Here is a 21530-nt window from a genome sequence, read left to right as displayed (position 1 = left end):
CACTGTCGGAGTGTCAGTGCTGAAGGAGCGCCGCACTGTCGGAGTGTCAGTGCTGAGGGAGCCTCACTGTCGGAGTGTCAGTGCTGAGGAAGTGCCAAACTGTCGGAGGGTCAGTGCTGAGGGAACCTCACTGTCGGAGTGTCAGTGCTGAGGAAGTGCCAAACTGTCGGGGGGTCAGGACTGAGGGAGCGCCGCACTGTCGGAGGGTCAGTGCTGAGGGTGCGCCGCACTGTCGGAGGGTCAGTGCTGAGGGTGCGCCGCACTGTCGGAGGATCAGTGCTGAGGGTGCGCCGCACTGTCGGAGGATCAGTGCTGATGTACGCCGGACTGTCGGAGAGTCATCCCTAAGGGAGCGGCGCACTGTCGGAGGGTCAGTGCTGAAGGAGAGCCAGACTGTCGGAGAGTCATCCCTAAGGGAGCGGCGCACTGTCGGAGGGTCAGTGCTGAAGGAGAGCCGGACTGTCGGAGGGTCATTGCTGAGGGAGCGCCACGCTATCGGAGCATCAGTACAGAGGGAACGCTGCACTGTCGAAGGGTCAGTAGTGAGGTAGCTCCGAATTGTTGTAGGGTCAGCGCTGAGGGTGTGCCGCACTGTAGCAGTGTCAGTGCCGAGGGAGCGCTGTGCTGTCAGGGGGTCAGTGCTGAGCGAGCTCCTCACCGTCGGAGGGTCAGTGCTGAGGGAGTGCGGCACTGTCGGAGGGTCAGTGCTGAGGTAGCGCCGTACTGTGGGAGGGTCAGAGCAGAGGGAGGGATGCGCTGTCGGAGGGTCAGTGCTGAGGGAGTGCCGCACTATCGGAGGGTCAGGACTGAGGGAGCGCCGCGTTGTCAGTTGGTCAGCGCTGAGGGAGCGCCGGTCTGTCGGAGGGTCAGTACAGAGGGAGCGCCATACTTTCGGAGGGTCAGTGCTTAGATAGCTCCGCACTGTCGCACCGTCAGTGCTGAGGAACGCCGCACTGTTTGAGGGTCAGTGCTGAGGGAATGCCGCACTTTCGGAGGGTCAGTACTGAGGGAGCGCTGCGCTGTCGGAGGGTCAGTTTTGAGGTAGCGCTGCACTGTCGGATGGTCAGTGCTGAGGGAGTGACGCACTGTCGGAGGGTCAGTGCTGAGGTAGCGCCATACTGTGGGAGGGTCAGAACAGAGGGAGGGATGCGCTGTCGGAGGGTTAGTGCAGAGGGATCGCAGCACTTTCGGAGGGTCAGTGGTGAGGGAGATCTGCGCTGTCGGAGTTTTAGTGCTGAGGGAACTCCACAGTGTAGGAGGGTCAGTGCTGAGAGCACCCTGTTCTGCCAGAGGGTTAGTGCCGAGGGTGCGCCGCGCTGTTGGAGGGTCAGTGCTGAGGGAGTGTTGCACTTTCGGAGGGTCAGTACTGAGGGAGCGCTGCGCTGTCGGAGGGTCAGTTTTGAGGAAGCGCCGCACTGTCGGATGGTCAGTGCTGAGGGAGTGACGCACTGTCGGAGGGTCAGTGCTGAGGTAGCGCCTTACTGTGGGAGGGTCAGAACAGAGGGAGCGCAGCACTGTCGGAGGGTCAGTGGTGAGGGAGCTCTGCGATGTTGGAGTTTTAGTGCTGAGGGAGCTCCACACTGTAGGAGGGTCAGTGCTGAGAGCGCTCTGTACTGTTGGAGGATTAGTGCCGAGGGTGCGCCGCACTGTTGGAGGGTCAGTGCTGAGGGAGTGACGCACTGTCAGAGGGTCAGTGCTGGGGGAGCTCCAGACTGTCAAGGTGTCAGGACTGAGGGAGCGCCGTACTGTTGGAGGGTCAGTGCTGTGGGAGCGCCGCGATGTCGGAGGGTCAGTGCTGAGGGAGCACCGCGCTGTCCGAGTGACAGTGCTGAGGGAGCTCCGAACTGTTGGGGGGTCAGTATTGATGGAGCGCCGCAATCTCGGAGGGACAGTTCTGAGGGAGCACCACACTGTCGGAGGGTCAGTGCTGAGGGAGCGCCGCACTGTCGGAGGGTCAGTAGTGAGGGAGCTCTGAATTGTTGTAGGGTCAGCGCTGTGGGTGCGCCGCACTGTAGCAGTGTCAGTGCCGAGGGAGCGCCGCGCCGTCAGAAGGTCAGTGCTGAGGGAGTGCAGCACTGTCGGAGTGTCAGTACTGAGGGAGCGCCGCACTGTCGGAAGGTCAGTGTTGAGGGAGCCGCACTGTCGGAGGGTCAGTTTTGAGGGAGTGCGGCACTGTCGGAGGGTCAGTGCTGAGGGAGCGCACGTCTTTCTTTCGCTACGGTCAGTCTTTCCTTGTCTCCCTCTCTCTCTCTCTCTCTCTTCGATAAGGGGGGAGTTGGATAAATACTGGAAGGGGGAAAATGTGCAGGGTTATGGGGGGGAAAGAGCCGGTGGGGTCGGGGGTGGGGGTTAGAGTGTGGGGCTAATTGGACAGAACTTTCAAAGAGCCAGCACATGCATGATGGGCTGAATGGCCTCCTCTTGAGCTGTGTCATTCTGTGATTGGACCAACGCCTCCACCTTCAAAGGCTCCGCCCCCCCCTCCCCCACCCCCGTTCAACCTGCCCAACCCCCCAACATGAGCTTTTGAAACCGAACCTGCCCGACTGCTGTTGAGCCTCTGTCAGGTCGTCGAGGTTTTGTTGACCAGCAGGTGGGAGCGTTTGCCCCAGTTTCATATTGGGCCATCCACAGGAGGAGGCCATTCAGCCCTTCGAGGCTCAAGGGCCTGAATGGGCCTCTTCCTGTTCCTGTTTAAAAGGCTCGAGGGGTCTGAATGGCCTCCTCCTGTTCCTGTGTAACAGTCTCTAGAGTGGGGCTGAATGGCCTCCTCCTGTTCCTGTGTAACATGCTTGAGAGGAGTTGAATGAGCCTCCTCCTGTTCCTGTGTAAAAGGCTCGAGAGGGGCTGAATGGCCTCCTCCTGTTCCTATTTGCAGAGACGTGTACACACACACACACACACAATATACCACTGACTGAAACAACGTTTAATTTTATTGAGTCCACACAAAACATCATAAATACACAGGTAGTTTCTCTGGCATCAGCTCGATGGGCCGAATGGCCTGCTATGCTGTAACGACTGTCGGTTCGCTAACCGACACCGCGATTTAAAGACAGTCTCGTGCCGCCATTCACAAGAGGGTTTCACATTGAACCAGGAACATGATCTCAGCGGCACCCTCTAGGGCCTGGGCACAATACACGAGGATTTACAGACCAGGGTAGACACAGCTGGTTCCAGAATTTCCCCAGAACCTCACCCAAGCTCGGGGCCTCCCCTGGCGCTCTACCCGAGGCACTGGCATGGCCAATGGCTCTCCGGTGCCATCCCCCAACCTCACCAACTCCCCCTCAGATATTTGGCCACAGCGTGCGTCACAATGCGATCGAACGACTGGTGCGTTGCTTTCCCCTTAAATCCAGGCTTCTTCCCTTATCCGTGTGCATGAGGATGCGGGGGTGGGGGGTGGGGATGGGAGTGAGGAAGGAATCTCTCAATGCCCCACCCAACACCCCCCTCCAGAAAAGTGCCAGGTCTGTAAAGCTCGCAAGTGTCCTTAAGGGGAGAATGGAGAGAGATTGCGGCTGCTCATGGAAATCACTGTTGGAGGGTGAGTATTGAGGAAGCTCCGCACTGTCGGACGGTCAGTGCTGAGGGAGTTCCGCACTGTCGGAGGGTCAGTGCTGAGGGAGAACCTTTGGACTGTGGGAGGCCATTCAGCCCCTCTCAGGCCTTTTAGACAGGGACAGGAGGAGGCCATTCAGCCCTCTCAAGCCTGTTAGACAGGAACAGGAGGAGGCCATTCAGCCCCTCTCAAGCCTGTTAGACAGGAACAGGAGGAGGCCATTCAGCCCCTCTCAAGCCTGTTAGACAGGAACAGGAGGAGGCCATTCTGCCCCTCGAGCCTTGCTCGATTCAACCAGATCAGGGCTGATCAGCATCTTAACTCCATCTGCTGCCCTGGGTTCTGTAATCCTCAATCCCCTCCTTACCCAGAAACATCTCCCAATCTCAGGGTGTAAATTTACAATTCCCCTCCCCACCGTCTCAGCCTCGACAGGCTTATCGGGGGGAGGGAGTTTCCCATTTCCACCCCACTTTGTATCAAGTGCTTCCTGACATCACCCCTGACCGCCTGGCTCCAACTGTGATGTTCGGACCCCTCATTCTGGGCTCTCCCACCCCCTCCAAACCCATCATCTTAAACCCCTCGATCAGAACCCCCCTTAATCTTCGATACTCGAGGGAATACAAGCTCGGCCTGTGAGACCCCTGATCGGAATTTAACCCTCTCAGACCCAGGGCGTTCTGGTGATACTGCGCTGCAATCCTGAAGTTCTCTCTCTCTCTGTCTCTGTCTCTCTCTCTCTGTCTCTCTCTCTATCGCTGTCTCTCTCTCTATCTCTGTCTCTCTCTTTCTCTCTCTCTCTCTTTGTGTCTCTCTCTCCCTTTCTCTCTATCCCTCTCTGTCACTCTCTGTCTCTTTCTCGCTCCCTCTCTATCTCTCTTTCTCCATCTCTATGTCTCTGTCTCTCTCTCTCTGTCTATCTCTCTAACTCTAACTCTCTCTGTCTCTGTCTATCTCTCTCTCTTTCTATCTCTCTCTCTCTCTCTGTCTATCTCTCTCTCTCTGTCTATATCTTTCTCTCTCTATTTCTCGTTCTCTCTCTGTCTATCTCTCTCTCTCTCTGTCCCTCTCTTTCTATCTCCCTCTCTCTCTCTCGCTCTCTCTCTGTCTCTCTCTCTCTGTCTCTCTCTCTGTCTATCTCTCTCACTCTATCTCTCTCTCTCTGTCTATCTCTCTCTCTATCTATTTCTCTCTCTCTCTCTCTGTCTATATCTCTCTCTCTCTGTCCCTCTCTTTCTATCTCCCTCTCTCTCTCTCTCTCTCTCTCTCTCTCTCTGTCTCTCTCTCTCTCTCTCTCTCTCTGTCTCTCTCTCTCTCTCTCCATCCTTCAGGATGAGACATTAAACCTGAGGCCTGAGTCCACCCTCTCAGGTGGACATAAAAGATCCCCTGACATCGGCTGCTCGTGGGATCTTCCTCTGGGCAAAATGGTGATCCCTTTCCCCTACAAGTGTGACCCCACCTGCAAAGGTGCTTCATTGGTTGCGAGGCACTTAGAGGTGTCTGCTGGTGGAGAAAGGCGCTATATAAACGCAGGTCTTTCTTTCACTATGGTCAGTATTTCCTTGGCTCTCCCTCTCTCTCTCTTCGATAAGGGGGGAATTGGATAAATACTGGAAGGGGAAAACGTGCAGGGTTATGGGGGGGAAAGAGCCGGTGGGGTCGGGGGTGGGGGGGAAGAGTGTTGGGCTAATTGGACAGATCTTTCAAAGAGCCAGCACATGCATGATGGGCTGAATGGCCTCCTCTTGAGCTGTGCCATTTTGTGATTGGACCAACGCCTCCGCCTTCAATGGCTCCGACACCACCTCCCCCACCCCCGTTCAACCTGCCCACCCCCCAACATGAGCTTTTGAAACCGAACCTGCCCGACTGCTGTTGAGCCTCTGTCAGGTCGTCGAGGTTTTGTTGACCAGCAGGTGGCAGCGTTTGCCCCAGTTTCATATTGGGCCATCCACAGGAGGAGGCCATTCAGCCCTTCGAGGCTCAAGGGCCTGAATGGGCCTCCTCCTGTTCCTGTTTAAAAGGCTCGAGAGGGGGGCTGAATGGCCTCCTCCTGTTCATGTGTAACAGGCCCGAGAGGGGGTCTGAATGGCCTCTCCTGTTCCTGTGTAACAGTCTCTAGAGACGGGCTGAATGGCCCCCTCCTGTTCCTGTGTAACAGACTCGAGAGGGGCTGAATGGCCTCATCCTGTTCCTGTGTATCAGGATCGAGAGGGGCTGAATGGCCTCCTCCTGTTCCTGTTTGCAGAGACGTGTACACACAGACACACAATATACTACTGACTGAAACAACGTTTAATTTTATTGAGTACACACAAAACATCATAAATACGCAGGTAGTTTCTCTGGCATCAGCTCGCTGGGCCGAATGGCCTGCTATGCTGTAACGACTGTCGGTTCGCTAACCGGCACCGCGATTTAAAGACAGTCTCGTGCCATGATTCACAAGGGGTTTTCATGCTTAGCTTATAAATATATATACATTTAAATAGGCACATTTGTGATTCGATGACTGAACAACAGCTGATCGACCAGGGGGGCCGGTCAGTTCCTTAAACACCTCGCTCCTGACACCCCTGTGCATACACGAACCATCACAATGGGGTTAGATCCCCATCTCATTGCACCCCCCTCTCTCGCCGCACTGTTGGAGGGTCAGTGCTGAGGGAGCGCCGCACTGTCGGAGGGTCAGCACTGAGGGAGAACCGCGCTGTCGGAGGGTCAGCGCTGAGGGAGCGCCGCACTGTCGGAGGGTCAGTACTGAGGGAGCGCCGCGCTGTCGGAGGGTCAGTACTGAGGGAGCGCCACACTGTCGGAGGGTCAGTGCTGAGGGAGCGCCGCACTCTCGGAGGGTCAGTGCTGAGGGAGCACCGCACTCTCGGAGGGTCAGTGCTGAGGGAGCACCGCACTGTCGGAGGGTCAGTGCTGAGGGAGCGCTGCACTGTCAGAGGGTCAGTGTTGAGGGAGCGCTGCACTGTCGGAGGGTCAGTGCTGAGGGAGCGCTGCACTGTCGCAGGGGCAATACTGAGGGAGCGCCACGCTGTTGGAGGGTCGGTGCTGCATTGTTGGAGGGTCAGTTCTGTGGGAACGACGCACGGTCGGAGGGTCAGTGCTGAGGGAGCGCTGCACATTCGGAGGGTCAGGGCTGAGGGAGCGCCACGCTGTTGGAGGGTCAGTGCTTAGGGAGCGCCGCACTGTTGGAGGGTCAGTGCTGAGGGAGTGCCGCACTGTTGGAGGGTCAGTGCTGAGGGAGTGCCGCACTATTGGAGGGTCAGTACTGAGGGAGTGCCGCACTGTTGGAGGGTCAGTGCTGAGGGAGCGCCGCACTGTCGGAGGGTCAGTGCTGAGGGAGCGCCGCACTGTCGGAGGGTCAGTGCTGAGAGAGCGCCGCACTGTCGGAGGGTCAGTGCTGAGGGAATGCCACACTGTTGGAGGGTCAGTACTGAGGGAGTGCCGCACTGTCGGAGGGTCAGTGCTGAGGGAGCGCCGCACTGTCGGAGGGTCAGTGCTGAGGGAGCACCGCACTGTCGGAGGGTCAGTGCTGAGGGAGCGCCGCACTGTCGGAGGGTCAGTGCTGAGGGAGTGCCGCACTGTCGGAGCTTTTGAAACCGTACCTGCCCGACTGCTGTTGAGCCTCTGTCAGGTCGTTGAGGTTTTGTTGACCAGCAGGTGGCAGCGTTTGGCCCAGTTTCATATTGGGCCATCCACAGGTGGAGGCCATTCAGCCCTTCGAGGCTCAAGGGCCAAAGGCCGCCTCCTGTTCCTGTTTAAAAGTCTCGAGAGGGGGGCTGAATGGCCTCCTCCTGTTCCTGTGTAACAGCCTCTAGAGATGGGCTGAATGGCCTACTCCTGTTCCTGTGTAACAGTCTCAAGAGAGGGGCTGAATGGCCTCCTCCTGTTCCTGTGTAACAGGCTCGAGAAGGGGCTGAATGTTCTCCTCCTGTTCCTGTATAACAGGCTCAAGAGAGAGGGGCTGAATGGTCTCCTACTGTTCCTGTTTAACAGGCTCGAGAGAGAGGGGATGAATGGCCTTTTCCTGTTCCTGTGTAACAGGCTCGAGAAGGGGCTGAATGTCCTCCTCCTGTTCCTGTGTAACAGGCTCGAGAGAGAGGGGCTGAATGGCCTCCTCCTGTTCCTGTTCGCAGAGACGTGTACACACACACACACACACACAATATACCACTGACTGAAACAACGTTTAATTTTATTGAGTACACACAAAACATCATAAATACGCAGGTAGTTTCTCTGGCATCAGCTCGATGGGCCGAATGGCCTGCTATGCTGTAACGACTGTCGGTTCGCTAACCGGCACCGCGATTTAAAGACAGTCTCGTGCCGTGATTCACAAGGGGGGTTTCATGCTTAGGTAATAAATATATATACATTTAAATGGACACATTTGTGATTCGATGGCTGAACAACGGCTGATCGGTCAGGGGGGCCGGTCAGTTCCTTAAACACCTCGCTCCTGCCACCCCTGTGCATACACGAACCATCATAATGGTGTTAGATCACCATCTCATTGCACCCCCCTCTCTCGCCGCACTGTCGGAGGGTCAGTGCTGAGGGAGAACCTTTGGACTGTGGGAGGCCATTCAGCCCCTCTCAGGCCTTTTAGACAGGAACAGGAGGAGGCCATTCAGCCCCGCTCAAGCCTGTTAGACAGGAACGGGAGGCGGCCATTCTGCCCCTCGAGCCCTGCTCGATTCAACCAGATCAGGGCTGATCAGCATCTTAACTCCATCTGCTGCCCTGGGTTCTGTAATCCTCAATCCCCTCCTTACCCAGAAACATCTCCCAATCTCAGGGTGTAAATTTACAATTCCCCTCCCCACCGTCTCAGCCTCGACAGGCTTATCGGGGAGAGGGACTTTCCCATTTCCACTCCACTTTGTATCAATTGCTTCCTGACATCACCCCTGACCGCCTGGCTCCAACTGTGATGTTCGGACCCCTCATTCTGGGCTCTCCCACCCCCTCCAAACCCATCATCTTAAACCCCTCGATCAGAACCCCCCTTAATCTTCGATACTCGAGGGAATACAAGCTCGGCCTGTGAGACCCCTGATCGGAATTTAACCCTCTCACACCCAGGGCGTTCTGGTGATACTGCACTGCAATCCTGAAGTTCTCTCTCTCTCTGTCTCTGTCTCTCTCTCTCTGTCTCTCTCTCTATCACTGTCTCTCTCTCTATCTCTGTCTCTCTCTTTCTCTCTCTCTCTCTTTGTGTCTCTCTCTCCCTTTCTCTCTATCCCTCTCTGTCACTCTCTGTCTCTTTCTCGCTCCCTCTCTATCTCTCTTTCTCCATCTCTCTGTCTCTGTCTCTCTCTCTCTGTCTATCTCTCTAACTCTATCTCTCTCTGTCTCTGTCTATCTCTCTCTCTTTCTATCTCTCTCTCTCTCTCTGTCTATCTCTCTCTCTCTGTCTATATCTTTCTCTCTCTATCTATTTCTCTTTCTCTCTCTCTCTATCTCTCTCTCTGTCCCTCTCTTTCTATCTCCCTCTCTCTCTCTCTCGCTCTCTCTCTGTCTCTCTCTCTCTCTCTCTCTGTCTCTCTCTCTCTGTCTCTCACTCTATCTCTCTCACTCTATCTCTCTCTCTCTGTCTATCTCTCTCTATCTATTTCTCTCTCTCTGTCTATATCTCTCTCTCTCTGTCCCTCTATTTCTATCTCCCTCTCTCTCTCTCTCGCTTTATCTCTGTCTCTCTCTCTCTCTGTCTCTCTCTCTCTGTCTCTCACTCTATCTCTCTCACTCTATCTCTCTCTCTCTGTCTATCTCTCTCTATCTATTTCTCTCTCTCTGTCTATATCTCTCTCTCTCTGTCCCTCTCTTTCTATCTCCCTCTCTCTCTCGCTTTATCTCTGTCTCTCTCTCTCTCTCTCTCTCTGTCTCTCTCTCTCTGTCTCTCACTCTATCTCTCTCACTCTATCTCTCTCTCTCTGTCTATCTCTCTCTATCTATTTCTCTCTCTCTGTCTATATCTCTCTCTCTCTGTCCCTCTCTTTCTATCTCCCTCTCTCTCTCTCTGTCTCTCTCTCTCTCTCTCTCTCTGTCTCTCTCTCCCTCTCTCTGTCTCTCTCTCTCTCTCTCTCTCTCTCTGTCTCTCTCTCTCTCTCTCTCTCTCTCTCCATCCTTCAGGATGAGACATTAAACCTGAGGCCTGTGTCCACCCTCTCAGGTGGACATAAAAGATCCCCTGACATCGGCTGCTCGTGGGATCTTCCTCTGCGCAAAATGGTGATCCCACCGGCAAAGGTGCTTCATTGGCTGCGAGGCACTTGGAGGTGTCTGCTGGTGGTGAAAGGCGCTATATAAACGCAGGTCTTTCTTTCGCTACGGTCAGTATTTCCTTGTCTCCCTCTCTCTCTCTCTCTCTCTCTCTCTCTTCGATAAGGGGGGAATTGGATAAATACTGGAAGGTGAAAAACATGCAGGGTTATGGGGGGGGAAGGAGCCGGTGGGGTCGGGGGTGGAGGTTAGAGTGTGGGGCTAATTGGACAGATCTTTCAAAGAGCCAGCACATGCATGATGGGCTGAATGGCCTCCTCTTGAGCTGTGTCATTCTGTGATTGGACCAACGCCTCCACCTTCAAAGGCTCCGCACCCCCCCCCCCGTCCCCCACCCCCGTTCAACCTGCCCACCCCCCAACATGAGCTTTTGAAACCGAACCTGCCCGACTGCTGTTGAGACTCTGTCAGGTCGTCGAGGTTTTGTTGACCAGCAAGTGGCAGCGTTTGCCACAATTTCATATTGGGCCATCCACAGGAGGCCATTCAGCCCTTCGAGGCTCAAGCGCCTGAATGGGCCTCCTCCTGTTCCTGTTTAAAAGGCTGGAGAGGGGGGCTGAATGGCCTCCACCTGTTCCTGTGTAACAGTCTCGAGAGAGGGGCTGAATGGCCTCCTCCTGTTCCTATGTAACAGACTCGAGAAGTGCTGAATGGCCTCCACCTGTTCCTGTGTAACACTCTCGAGAGTGGGGGCTGAATGGGCCTCCTCCTGTTCCTGTGTAACACTCTCAAGAGTGGGAGCTGAATGGCCTCCACCTGTTGCTGTGTAACAGTCTCGAGAGAGGGACTGAATGGCCTCCTCCTGTTCCTGTGTAACAGACTCGAGAGGGGCTGAATGGCCTCCTCCTGTTCCTGTGTAACAGCCTCGAGAGAGGGGCTGAATGGCCTCCTCCTGCTCCTGTGTAACAGCCTCGAGAGAGGGGCTGAATGGCCTCCTCCTGTTCCTGTGTAACAGGCTCGAGAGAGGGGCTGAATGGCCTCCTCCTGTTCCTGTTTGCAGAGACGTGTACACACACACACACAATATACCACTGACTGAAACAAGGTTTAATTTTATTGAGTGCACACAAAACATCATAAATACGCAGGTAGTTTCTCTGGCATCAGATCGATATGCCGAATGGCCTGCTATGCTGTAACGACTGTCAGTTCGCTAACTGACACCGCGATTTAAAGACAGTCTCGTGCCACGATTCACAAGAGGGTTTCACGTTGAACCAGGAACATGATCTCAGCGGCACCCTCTAGGGCCTGGGCACAATACACGAGGATTTACAGACCAGGGTGGACCCAGCTGGGTCAGTGCTGAGGGAGCTGAGGCGCACTGTCGGAGGGTCAGTGCCGAGGGAGTGCTGCACTGTCGGAGGGTCAGTGCTGAGGGAGCGCCACACTGTCGGAGGGTCAGTGCTGAGGGAGTGCTGCACTGTCGGAGGGTCAGTGCTGAGGGAGTGCTGCACTGTCAGAGGGTCAGTGCCGAGGGAGTGCTGCACTGTCGGAGGGTCAGTGCTGAGGGAGCGCCACACTGTCGTAGGGTCAGTGCTGAGGGAGTGCTGCACTGTCGGAGGATCATTGCTGAGGGAGTGCTGCACTGTCGGAGGGTCAGTGCTGAGGGAGCGCTGCACTGTCGGAGGGTTAGTGCTGAGGGAGTGCCGCGCTGTTGGAGGGTCAGTGCTGAGGGAGTGCTGCACGGTCGGAGGGTCAGTGCTGAGGAAGCGCCGCACTGTCGTATGGTCAGTGCTGAGGGAGAGCCGCACTGTTGGAGGGTCAGTGCTGAGGGAGCTGAGGCGCACTGTCGGAGGGTCAGTGCCGAGGGAGTGCTGCACTGTCGGAGGGTCAGTGCTGAGGGAGCGCCACACTGTCGGAGGGTCAGTGCTGAGGGAGTGCTGCACTGTCGGAGGGTCAGTGCTGAGGGAGTGCCGCGCTGTTGGAGGGTCAGTGCTGAGGGAGCGCCGCACTGTTGGAGGGTCAGTACTGAGGGAGCGCCGCGCTGTTGGAGGGTCAGTGCTGAGGGAGAGCCGCACTGTCGGAGGCGTCTTTCAGGATGAACGAGGGAGATGAACAAGGGGTGTGCAGTTCGAGTTCTCTCCGGCCCTTGGGCCAATGTTCACTGACCAGCCAGCCACTGCTGACAGAGCGATCAGGCGAGGTCCCCATCAGTCCTGAAAGTTCCTCCTCCTTCCATACGGTGACCAGCAACAGAGTGTGTCCATGCCCGGTCTGTCTGCTCCCTACAGTCTCTCCTGGCTGGCGCTACAGTCGGAGTCTCCCCCCGGGCTCCAGAGGCCCACGGCTTTCGGTCTGGTGATGTCCCGCTGCACCCACGGGTGGTACAATATCTGGTGGAGGGTGGGGCGTTTGGAGGGTTGCATGGAGAGGCACCATCGTATCAGCTCCTCGCACTCTGCAGGGGGAAGGGGGGAAGGAAGCACAAGATGGTCCATTAAAAATTGCATCGCGGGGAAGAAATGAATGTGAGAAAGAGAGAGAGAGACTGGAGAAGTCAGCGGTGCAGAGGGATCTGGGTGTCCTGGGACATGAATCTCAAAAGTTGGTATGCAGATGCAGCGAGTGATGAGGAAGACAAATGGAAAGTTGTCCTTTATTGCGAGGGGGGGGGGATGGAGTATAAAAGTGGGGAAGTCTTGCTACAACTGGACAGGGCGTTGGTGAGGGCGCTCCTGGGGCACTGTGGACAGTTCTGGTCCCCTTACTTCAGGAGGGACAGACTCGCATCGGAAGCCGTTCAGAGAAGGTTCACTCGGCCGATTCCTGGGACGAAGGGGGTTTGTCTGATGAGGAAAGGTTGAGCAGGTTGGGCCTCTACCCATTGGAGTTTAGAAGAATGAGAGGTGATCTTATTGAAACATATCAGATTCTGAGGGGAGGGGGTTTGACAGGGTGGATGCTGAGGGGATGTTTCCCTCCCCTCGTGGGAGGGGAATCTAGAACGAGGGGAGGGGGGCACAGTTTCAGAATGAGGGGTCTCCCATTGAAGACTGAGATGAGGAGGAATTTCTTCTCTCAGAGGGTGGTCAGTCTGTGGAATTCTCTCCCCCCCCAGAGAGCAGTGGGGGTCGGGTCACTGAATATATTCAAGGCCGAGTGAGACAGATTTTTGATCGGCGAGGGGAGTCGAGGGTTATGAGGGGGACGGACAGGGAAGTGGAGTTGAGTAACAATCGGATCAGAGGCGATCGTATTGAATGGGGGAGCAGGCTCGAGGGGCCGAATGGCCTCCTCCTGCCCCTAATTCTTGAGATCTTATGGAAAGGAGAGACAGTGAAGGATGCTTTAAAACTAAAATCCCCTCTCTCCACCCCCTGTGCCACTTACCCTTGGAGATGCCGGAGGGCAGCTGGATCTCGCCAGCCAGGATCTCCACGTCTCGCTCGAAGGGGATGTCACCACAGACCATGGCGTAGAGCAAGACCCCGAGGGACCAGACAGTAGCGGAGCGGGCATGGTAGCGCCCTTCACTGATGTACTCTGGCGGGCTGTACACTCTGGTGCCTGGGCATTTACATCAGAAAGAGATGGAAATAGGAGAGAGAGAGAGAGACAAGATTAAAACCAGACAACATTCACTGTGAGACTATTTACCCCACCCAGCATTGCTTTGTGGTTTTAATGCCCTGATGCCCCCAAAATACCCACGCCTGACACTCGCCCACCTGCCCTACCACCCCAGCCCAGTGCTAGTACCGAGGGAGCGGCGCACTGTTGGACGTTCAGTGCTGAGGGAGCGCCGCACTGTCGGAGGGTCAGTGCTGAGCCGTACTGTTGGAGGGTCAGTGCTGAGGGAGGTCCGCAATGCGGAGGGTCAGTACTGAGGGAGCGCCGCACTATCGGCGGGTCAGTGCTGAGGGAGTTCCACACTGTCGGAGGGTCAGTGCTGAGGGAGGTCCGCACTGTCGGAGGGTCAGTACTGAGGGAGCGCCGCACTATCGGCGGGTCAGTGCTGAGCGAGCTCCACACTGTCGGAGGGTCAGTGCTGAGGGAGCTCCGCAATGTCGGAGGGTCAGTGCTGAGGGAGCGCTGCGCTGTTGGAGGGTCAGCGATGAGGGAGCTCCGCACTGTCGGTGGGTCAGCGCTGAGGGAACTCCGCACTGTCGGTGGGTCAGTGCTGAGGGAGCTCCGCACTGTCGGATGGTCAGTGCTGAGGGAGCGCCGCACTGTCGGAGGGTCAGTGCTGAGGGAGCGCCGCACTGTCGGAGGGTCAGTGCTGAGCAGCGCTGTCGGATGGTCAGTGCTGAGTCGCACTGTCGGAGGGTCAGTTCTTCAAGGAGTTCCGCACTGTCGGAGGGTCAGTGCTGAGGGAGCTCCGCACTGTCGCAGGGTCAGTGCTGAGGGAGCTCCGCACTGTCGCAGGGTCAGTACTGAGGGAGTGCTGCACTGTTGGATGGTCAGTGCTGAGGGAGCGCCCCGCTGTCGGAGGGTCAGTTCTGAGCCGCACTGTCGGAGGGTCACTGCTGAGCCGCACTGTTGGAGGGTCAGTGCTGAGGGAGCGCCACGCTGTCGGAGGGTCAGTTCTGAGCCGCACTGTGGGAGGGTCAGTACTGAGCCGCACTGTGGGAGGGAATTGGCGTCTGCGCAACAAGTCTGGGATCCCAGGTGTCAGAGAGAGAAAGGAGGAGCCGCTGTGCCCCCAGCTGCTTCCGCGATGCCCCCAGGGAGTGTCCGGGCCCGGGTACTCACCACTGATATCGGTGTAGGCGGTGTCGCGCAGCAGGGCTGCTGAGCCGAAGTCGATGAGCTTGAGCTCGTCAGTGTGCAGGTCGACCAGGAGGTTCTCGCACTTCACGTCCCGGTGCGCGACCCCACAGGCATGGCAGTGCCGCAGTGCCTCCACCGCCTGGCGGAAGAAGGAGCGGGCGCGTTCCTCGCTCAGCGGGCCCTGCTCGGCGATGAGGTCGCAGAGGTCCTTGGCGCTGGGCGGGCGCTCCAACACCAGCAGGAAGCCGGCCGGCCTGGAGAACCAGTCCAGCAGGCGAATCACGCCTCGGTGCTCCGGCAAAGACACCTTCCACATCAGGATGATCTCCATGGGCACGGGGCGGTCATTCTGCAAGCAGAGGGCACAAGGATGGCAGGATTCAGAACATGGGCAGCAGGGAACAAGTTCGCAAAGAGAAATGGCTGGAGTTGGGGGTGGGAAGAGTCTGGTTTGTGGGTAGATGGAGTTGGGGGTAGGTAGGGTTTGGGAAGAGGCTGGTTTGGGGGGAGATGATGTTGGGGGTGGGAAGTGGCTGGATTGGGGGAGATGGAGTTTGGGGTGGGTAGGGGGTGGGAAGTGGCTGGATTGGGGGGAGATGGAGTAGGGGGTGTGAAGAGGCTGGTTTGGGGGGAGATGGAGTTGGGGGTGGGAAGAGCCTGGTTTAGGGGGAGATGGAGTAGGGGGTTGGAAGAGGCTGGTTTGGGGGAGAAGGAGCTGGGAGTGGGAAGTGACTGGTTTGGGGCGAGTTGAAGTAGGGGTTGGGTAGCGGGTTGGGTAGGGGGTTGGGAAGAGGCTGGTTTGGGGGAGATGGAGTAGAGTGTAGGAAGAGTCTGGTTTGGGGGGAGATGGAGTTGGGGGTAGGCAGGGTTTGGGAAGAGGCTGGTTTGGGTGGGGAGATAGAGTTGGGGGTGGAAAGAGGCTGGTTTAGGGGGAGAGTGAGTAGGGGTTTGGAAGAGGCTGGTTTGGGGCGAGATGGCGTAGGGGTTGGGTAGGGGGTTTGGGAAGAGTCTGGTTTGGGGGAGATGGAGTTGGGGGTGGGAAGAGGCTGGTTTAGGGGGGAGATGGAGTTGGGGGTGGGAAGAGGCTGGTTTGGGGGAGATGGAGTTGGGGGTGGGTAGGGGGTGGGTAGGGGGTGTGAAGTGGCTGGTTTGGGGAGATGGAGTTGGGGTTGGGAAGAGGATGGTTTGGGGGGAGATGGAGTTGGGGGTGGGTAGGGGGTGGGAAGAGGCTCGTTTGGTGGGAGATGGGGTTGGGGTGGGTAGCGGGTTGGGAAGAGGCTGGTTTAGGGGAGATGGAGTTGGGGTTGGGAAGAGGCTAGTTTGGGGGGAGATGGAGTTGGGGGTGGGTAGGGGGTGGGAAGAGGCTGGTTTGGGGGGGAGACGGAGTTGGGTGTGGGTTGGGGGTTGGGAAGAGGCTGGTTTGGGGGGAGATGGAGTTGGGGGTGGGTAGGGGGTGGGAAGAGGCTGGTTTTGGGGGGAGATGGAGTTGGGTGTGGGTTGGGGGTTGGGAAGAGGCTGGTTTGGGGGGAGATGGAGTTGGGGGTGGGTAGGGGGTGGGAAGAGGCTGGTTTTGGGGGGTGATGGAGTTGGGGGTGGGTAGGGGGTGGGAAGAGGCTGGTTTTGGGGGCAGATGGAGTTGGGGGTGGGTAGGGGTTGGGAAGAGGCTGGTTTTGGGGGGAGATGGAGTTGGGGGTGGGTAGGGGGTGGGAAGAGGCTGGTTTGGGGGGGGGTTACACATTGAGATTGATGTGCTATCTAAAAAAAAACTCACTTGTGGGTCGACCCCTGGTGACGAGTTCACCTTTAACAATTTTCTGTTGCGATGATTTAGTTTCCTGGGTTTTTCCCTCTAAACTGATGTCACGGAGGGAAAGCAAAGTAAACATTCCCTCAAAGGCAATGAGATCTAGGGTTGTAATAAATATATCACAGAACGAAGATTGAAAAGAAAGTCTTCATCATTTTTCACTGAATTGCAAACAAGAACCAGCTCCTCTGCACAAACACACTCACACTCTCTCTCGCACACGCCCTCCAACACACACACACTCACACTCTCTCTCGCACACGCCCTCCAACACACACACACACTCACACTCACTCTCGCACACGCCCTCCAACACACACACACTCACACTCACTCTCGCACACGCCCTCCAACACACAAACTCACACTCACTCTCGCACACGCCCTCCAACACACACACACTCACTCTCACTCTCACACACGCCCTCCAACACACACACACTCACACTCACTCTCGCACACGCCCTCCAACACAAATACTCTCATACTCACTCTCGCACACGCCCTCCAACACACACACACTCACACTCACTCTCGCACACACCCTCCAAGACACACACACTCACACTCACTCTCGCACACGCTCAACAACATACACACATTCACACTCACTCTCGCACACGCCCTCCAACACACACACACTGACACTAACTCTCGCAATGCCCTCCAACACACACACACTCATACTCACTCTTGCAACGCCCTCCAACATACACACACTCACACTCACTCTCGCACAGGCCCTCCAACACACACTCTCTCACACTCACTCTCGCACACGCCCTCCAACACACACACACTCACACTCACTCTCGCACATGCCCTCCAACACACACACTCTCACACTCACTCTCTCACACTCCCTCCAACACACACACTCTCACACTCACTCTCGCACACGCCCTCCAACACACACACTCTCACACTCACTCTCGCACACGCCCTCCAACACACACACTCTCACACTCACTCTTGCACACGCCCTCCAACACACACACTCTCACACTCACTCTCGCACATGCCCTCAACACACACACACTCATACTCACTCTCTCACACTCAGATACACACTTGCACACACTAAGACACACTCGCACACTCTAACATTCAGAGTTACTCGCAGACACACTCTGACACACTCTCACATTGAGTTACTTGCACACTCAGACACACTCTCAAACATTCTCACACTCAGTCACACTTGCACACACTCAGACACACACTTGCACACTCAGAGGCACACTTTGCACACACTCAGATGCACACTCGCACACACTCAGACAGAGACAGGTTCACAAGTCTTATTGAAATCATTTTAAACTCACCAGACGACCCCAATCCACCACTTTCTTCCTGGGCACGTGTTTAACCGCCACCTGGCACAGAAACAGGATCCCAATTCATTCAAATGAGCTGACTTTAAACACTACATCCATATTGATATATTTTAAGTGAAATTTCATACTGAGTTAACACACACCTTGTCTCCCTCCCCCCTATAGAAACATCAGCAACACCTGCAGGTGTAAACATTGATCCCTGGGAATTATTTTGGTTCTTCACTCCCCCCGCGACCCCCGGAATGTTGTAATGTTGTGCTCGCGTTTTACAATTTATTGCACTAAAAACGGAAGCTTCTAGATGGCAGTGTGTCTCTGTGTATGCCTGTGTGTGTGTCTGAGTGTGTGTTTGTGTGTGTGCGTGTTTGGCTGTGCATGACTGTGAGCATCTCTGTGTGTGTGAGTGAGTGTGTCTATGTGCATGTTTGTGTGAGTGAGTGTCTGTGTGAATGTTTTTGTGTCTGTGTGTGTTTGTGTCTGAGTGTTTGTGTTTGTGTCTGAGTGTGTGTGTGTCTGAGTGTGTGTGTCTGGGGGCGTGTGTGTGTGTGTGTGTCTGTGTGTCTGGGAGCGTGTGTGTGTGTGTGTCTGAGTGTGTGTGTGTCTCTCTGTGTGTCTGAGTGTGTGTGCGTGTGTTTGTGTCTGAATGTGTGTGTGTGTGTCTGAGTGTGTGTGTGAGTGTATCTCTGTGTGTGTCTGGGGGCGTGTGTGTGAGTGCGTGTGTGTGTCTGAGTGTGTCTCTGTATGTCTGGGGGTGTGTGTGTGTTCGTGTGGGTGTGTGTCTCTGTGTGTGTCTGGGGACGTGTGTGTGTGTGTATCTGAGTGTGTGTGTGTGTCTGAGTGTGTCTCTCTGTGAGTCTGGTGGTGTGTGTTTGTGTGTCTGAGTGTGTGTGTGTGTGTCTGGGTGTGTGTGTGTGTCTGAGTGTGTCTCTGTGTGTGTCTGAGTGTGTGTGTCTGTGTCAGAGTGTGTGTGTGTGTCTGAGTGTGTGTGTGTGTGTCTGAGTGTGTGTGTGTGTCTATATATCGATGTGCTTATTACATTAATACCCTCCTTTCCCCCTCCTCTCTCACCGGAGCTCCATCGAAGGTCCTCACAGCCGAGAAAACTGTTCCGAAGCCGCCGCTGCCCAGTTTCTTGCCCACACTGTACAGCTTCTTGAAGCTTTCTCTCTTCTTCACTGCAGGAGGTGAGACAGAGAGAGAGAGAGAGAGAATTACACTCCATCCAATGATCCCAGCCTCAGTTTAACAAAGTTATGACAGACAATCAAACATCACATCAGACTGAAATTGTTCTTAGTAACAAAGGCTCCCGACCCTTCCCAGCCCACGAAACTCAAGCGAGAATTAATGAGTTTGCCCATTGCCTCTCTCGCTCACTCACATGTGATTCTGTCACCCCTTCTCTCTCCGTCTCTCTCTAACAGCTTTTTTGTGTGTGTCTGTGTCTCACTTTCTGTGTCTGACTGCTGTCTCGCTCTCTCTCGTTCTGTTTCTCTAGCTCTCTCTGTCTCTTTCTTTCTCTCTCACTCTCTCTCTCTCTCGCTGTCTCTTTCTCTCTCTTCCTTTCTCTCTCTTCCCTTCTCTCTCTTCCCTTCTCTCTCTTCCTTTCTCTCTCTCTGTCTCTGTGTCTCTCTCTTTCTTTCTCTCTCTGTCTTTTTCACTCTCTCTCTCCCTCTGTCTGTCTCTCTCTCTGTCTCATTCTCTCTATCTCTCTCTGTCTTTCTGTGTCTCATTCTCTCTCTGTCGTTCTCTCTCTCTCTCTGTCTTTCTTTCTCTCTCTCCGTCTCTCTTTCTCTCTCCGTCTCTGTCTATCTCCGTCTCTGTCTATCTCCGTCTCTCTGTCTATCTCCTCTCTCTGTCTGTCTCTCTCTCTCTGTCTCATTCTCTCTATCTCTCTCTGTCTTTCTGTGTCTCATTCTCTCTCTGTCTTTCTCTCTTTCTTTCTCTGTCTCTCTCTCTGTCTTTCTTTCTCTCTCTCTGTCTTTCTTTCTCTCTCTCTTTCTCCGTCTCTCTTTCTCTCTCCGTCTCTGTCTATCTCCGTCTCTCTCTATCTCTGTCTCTCTCTATCTCTGTCTCTCTGTTTCTCTTTCTGTCTCTGTCTCTCCCTTTCTCTCTCTCTCTTTCTCTCTCTCTCTCTCTCTGTCTTTCTTTCTTTCTCCGTCTCTGTCTATCTCCGTCTCTGTCTATCTCCGTCTCTGTCTATCTCCGTCTCTCTCTGTCTATCTCCGTCTCTCTCTGTCTCTCTCTATCTCTGTCTCTCTCTGTTTCTCTCTCCCTGTTTCTCTCTCATCCTTTCTCTCCCTCTCCGACCCAATCAATCATCAATTAATGGGATCACCGAACCGAACCTCCCTCTCCCTCTCCATCCGTCTCTGGCCCCCTTCGCCCCAGCCCATCTCTGTCCCTGTCTCTCTCTCTCTCTCTCTCTCTCTCAGTTTCTGTCTCTGAATCCCACTGGCTCTGGAGAACTCCTGCTCACTCCCCCTTCTCCCCCAAACACCAACTTCTGGGGGGGTGGGAGATGGGGGGAAAGAACCTGCGCGAACACTCGGGGAACTCACGATGTAAAAAACAATTTCCTACCTGGGAGCGATCCCTCGGCCGGTGTCTGGCTGCACTCAGTCCCCAACTTGGTAGACAGCATTGGCTCTGCGGGGGGACGGTGTCGCTGCTGTTAAAGATTCCTCTGGGACAGAGAAAGATAGTCTCGTAATCGCTTCCAAAATAATTGTTTCTTTAAAGAAGAATTTTGCCCTTCCTGGGGAGAGAAGCACAGTTCACGTGTCCAGTGTCTCTGTCTCTTGACCAGAACTAAGGGAAAATAGAACAGGGGGTGAAATATATAAACTGGTTTAAGGGGGAGGGGGTGGGACAGGTAGAGATGGATAGAGGGCCAGTGATAGGTGGAGGGAACCAAAAGATGTCACGGGCCAAAGGATAAAGAGGTGTTGATGGTGGTGATATCAGGGAAGAAATGTGCTAATGGGGACATTAAGGGTAGAAAGCAAGGCATGCAAGGTACAGATAGCCCAATGGATGGAAACACATTCCAAACAATAATGGCAATAGGTGGGAAAAGAAAACTATATAGAAATGTTTGGGGGAAACAGGGGGTGGGGATGGAGGAGAGAGTTCCTGACCGAAAGTGGTTGAACTCAATATTCAGTCTGGGAAGCTGTAAAGTGCCCAGTCGGTAGATAAGGTTCTGTTCCATCCATTGTTTTACCTCAGACAGAGTAAAGACCTCTTAGAACAGAGATGAGGAGAAACTTCTTTAGCCAGAGAGAGTGGGTGAATCTATGGAACTCATTGCCACAGAAGACTGTGGAGGCCAGGTCATTGAGTGTATTTAAGACCGAGATAGATAGGTTCCTGATTGGTAAGGGGGATCAAAGGTTATGGGGAGAAGGCGGGAGAATGGGGTTGAGAAACTGATCAGCCATGATTGAATGGCGGAGCAGACTCGATGGGCCGAATGGCCTAATTTCTGCTCCTATGTCTTATGGAGCGCCGCACTCTCTTTCTGTCTTTCTCTGTCTCTCTCTCTCTCTGAGTCTCTCTCTCTCTCTGTCTCTATCTCTCTCTGTCTCTGTGTTCCTCTCCTCTCTCTGTCTTTCTCTGTCTCTCTCTCTGTCTCTCCCTCTATCTCTCTTTTGGTGGCTCTCTCTGACTCTTTGAATCTCTCTGTAGGGGCTGACTGACTTGTTCCTGTGTAACAGGCTTGAGAGGGCTTGAATGGCCTCCTCCTTTTCATGTATAACATGCTTGGGGGGCTTATTGCTTTCCCCTGTTCCTGTGT

At 55.0% G+C, this 21530-nt stretch overlaps 1 protein-coding gene across 1 annotated transcript; it reads right to left on the bottom strand.

Moving 5' to 3' along the window:
- Positions 1-11869: 11869 nt before the first annotated feature.
- Positions 11870-20375, bottom strand: LOC144673945 (serine/threonine-protein kinase pim-3-like). The gene is made up of 6 exons (XM_078535537.1): positions 20315-20375; positions 18800-18915; positions 17717-17767; positions 14567-14933; positions 13205-13381; positions 11870-12272 (listed from the first exon to the last, which is right to left on the bottom strand). The coding sequence occupies exons 1-6, from the start codon at positions 20373-20375 to the stop codon at positions 12100-12102; spliced, it is 945 nt and encodes a 314-aa protein (XP_078391663.1). The 3' UTR covers positions 11870-12099.
- Positions 20376-21530: the final 1155 nt, after the last annotated feature.

This window comes from Cetorhinus maximus, unplaced genomic scaffold (genome assembly GCF_964194155.1).
Source record: "Cetorhinus maximus unplaced genomic scaffold, sCetMax3.hap1.1 HAP1_SCAFFOLD_519, whole genome shotgun sequence".
NCBI classification, from domain to species: domain Eukaryota; kingdom Metazoa; phylum Chordata; class Chondrichthyes; order Lamniformes; family Cetorhinidae; genus Cetorhinus; species Cetorhinus maximus.
The sequence above is the reverse complement of the archived record's forward strand: the minus strand, read 5'-3'. Positions and strand labels throughout refer to the sequence as shown.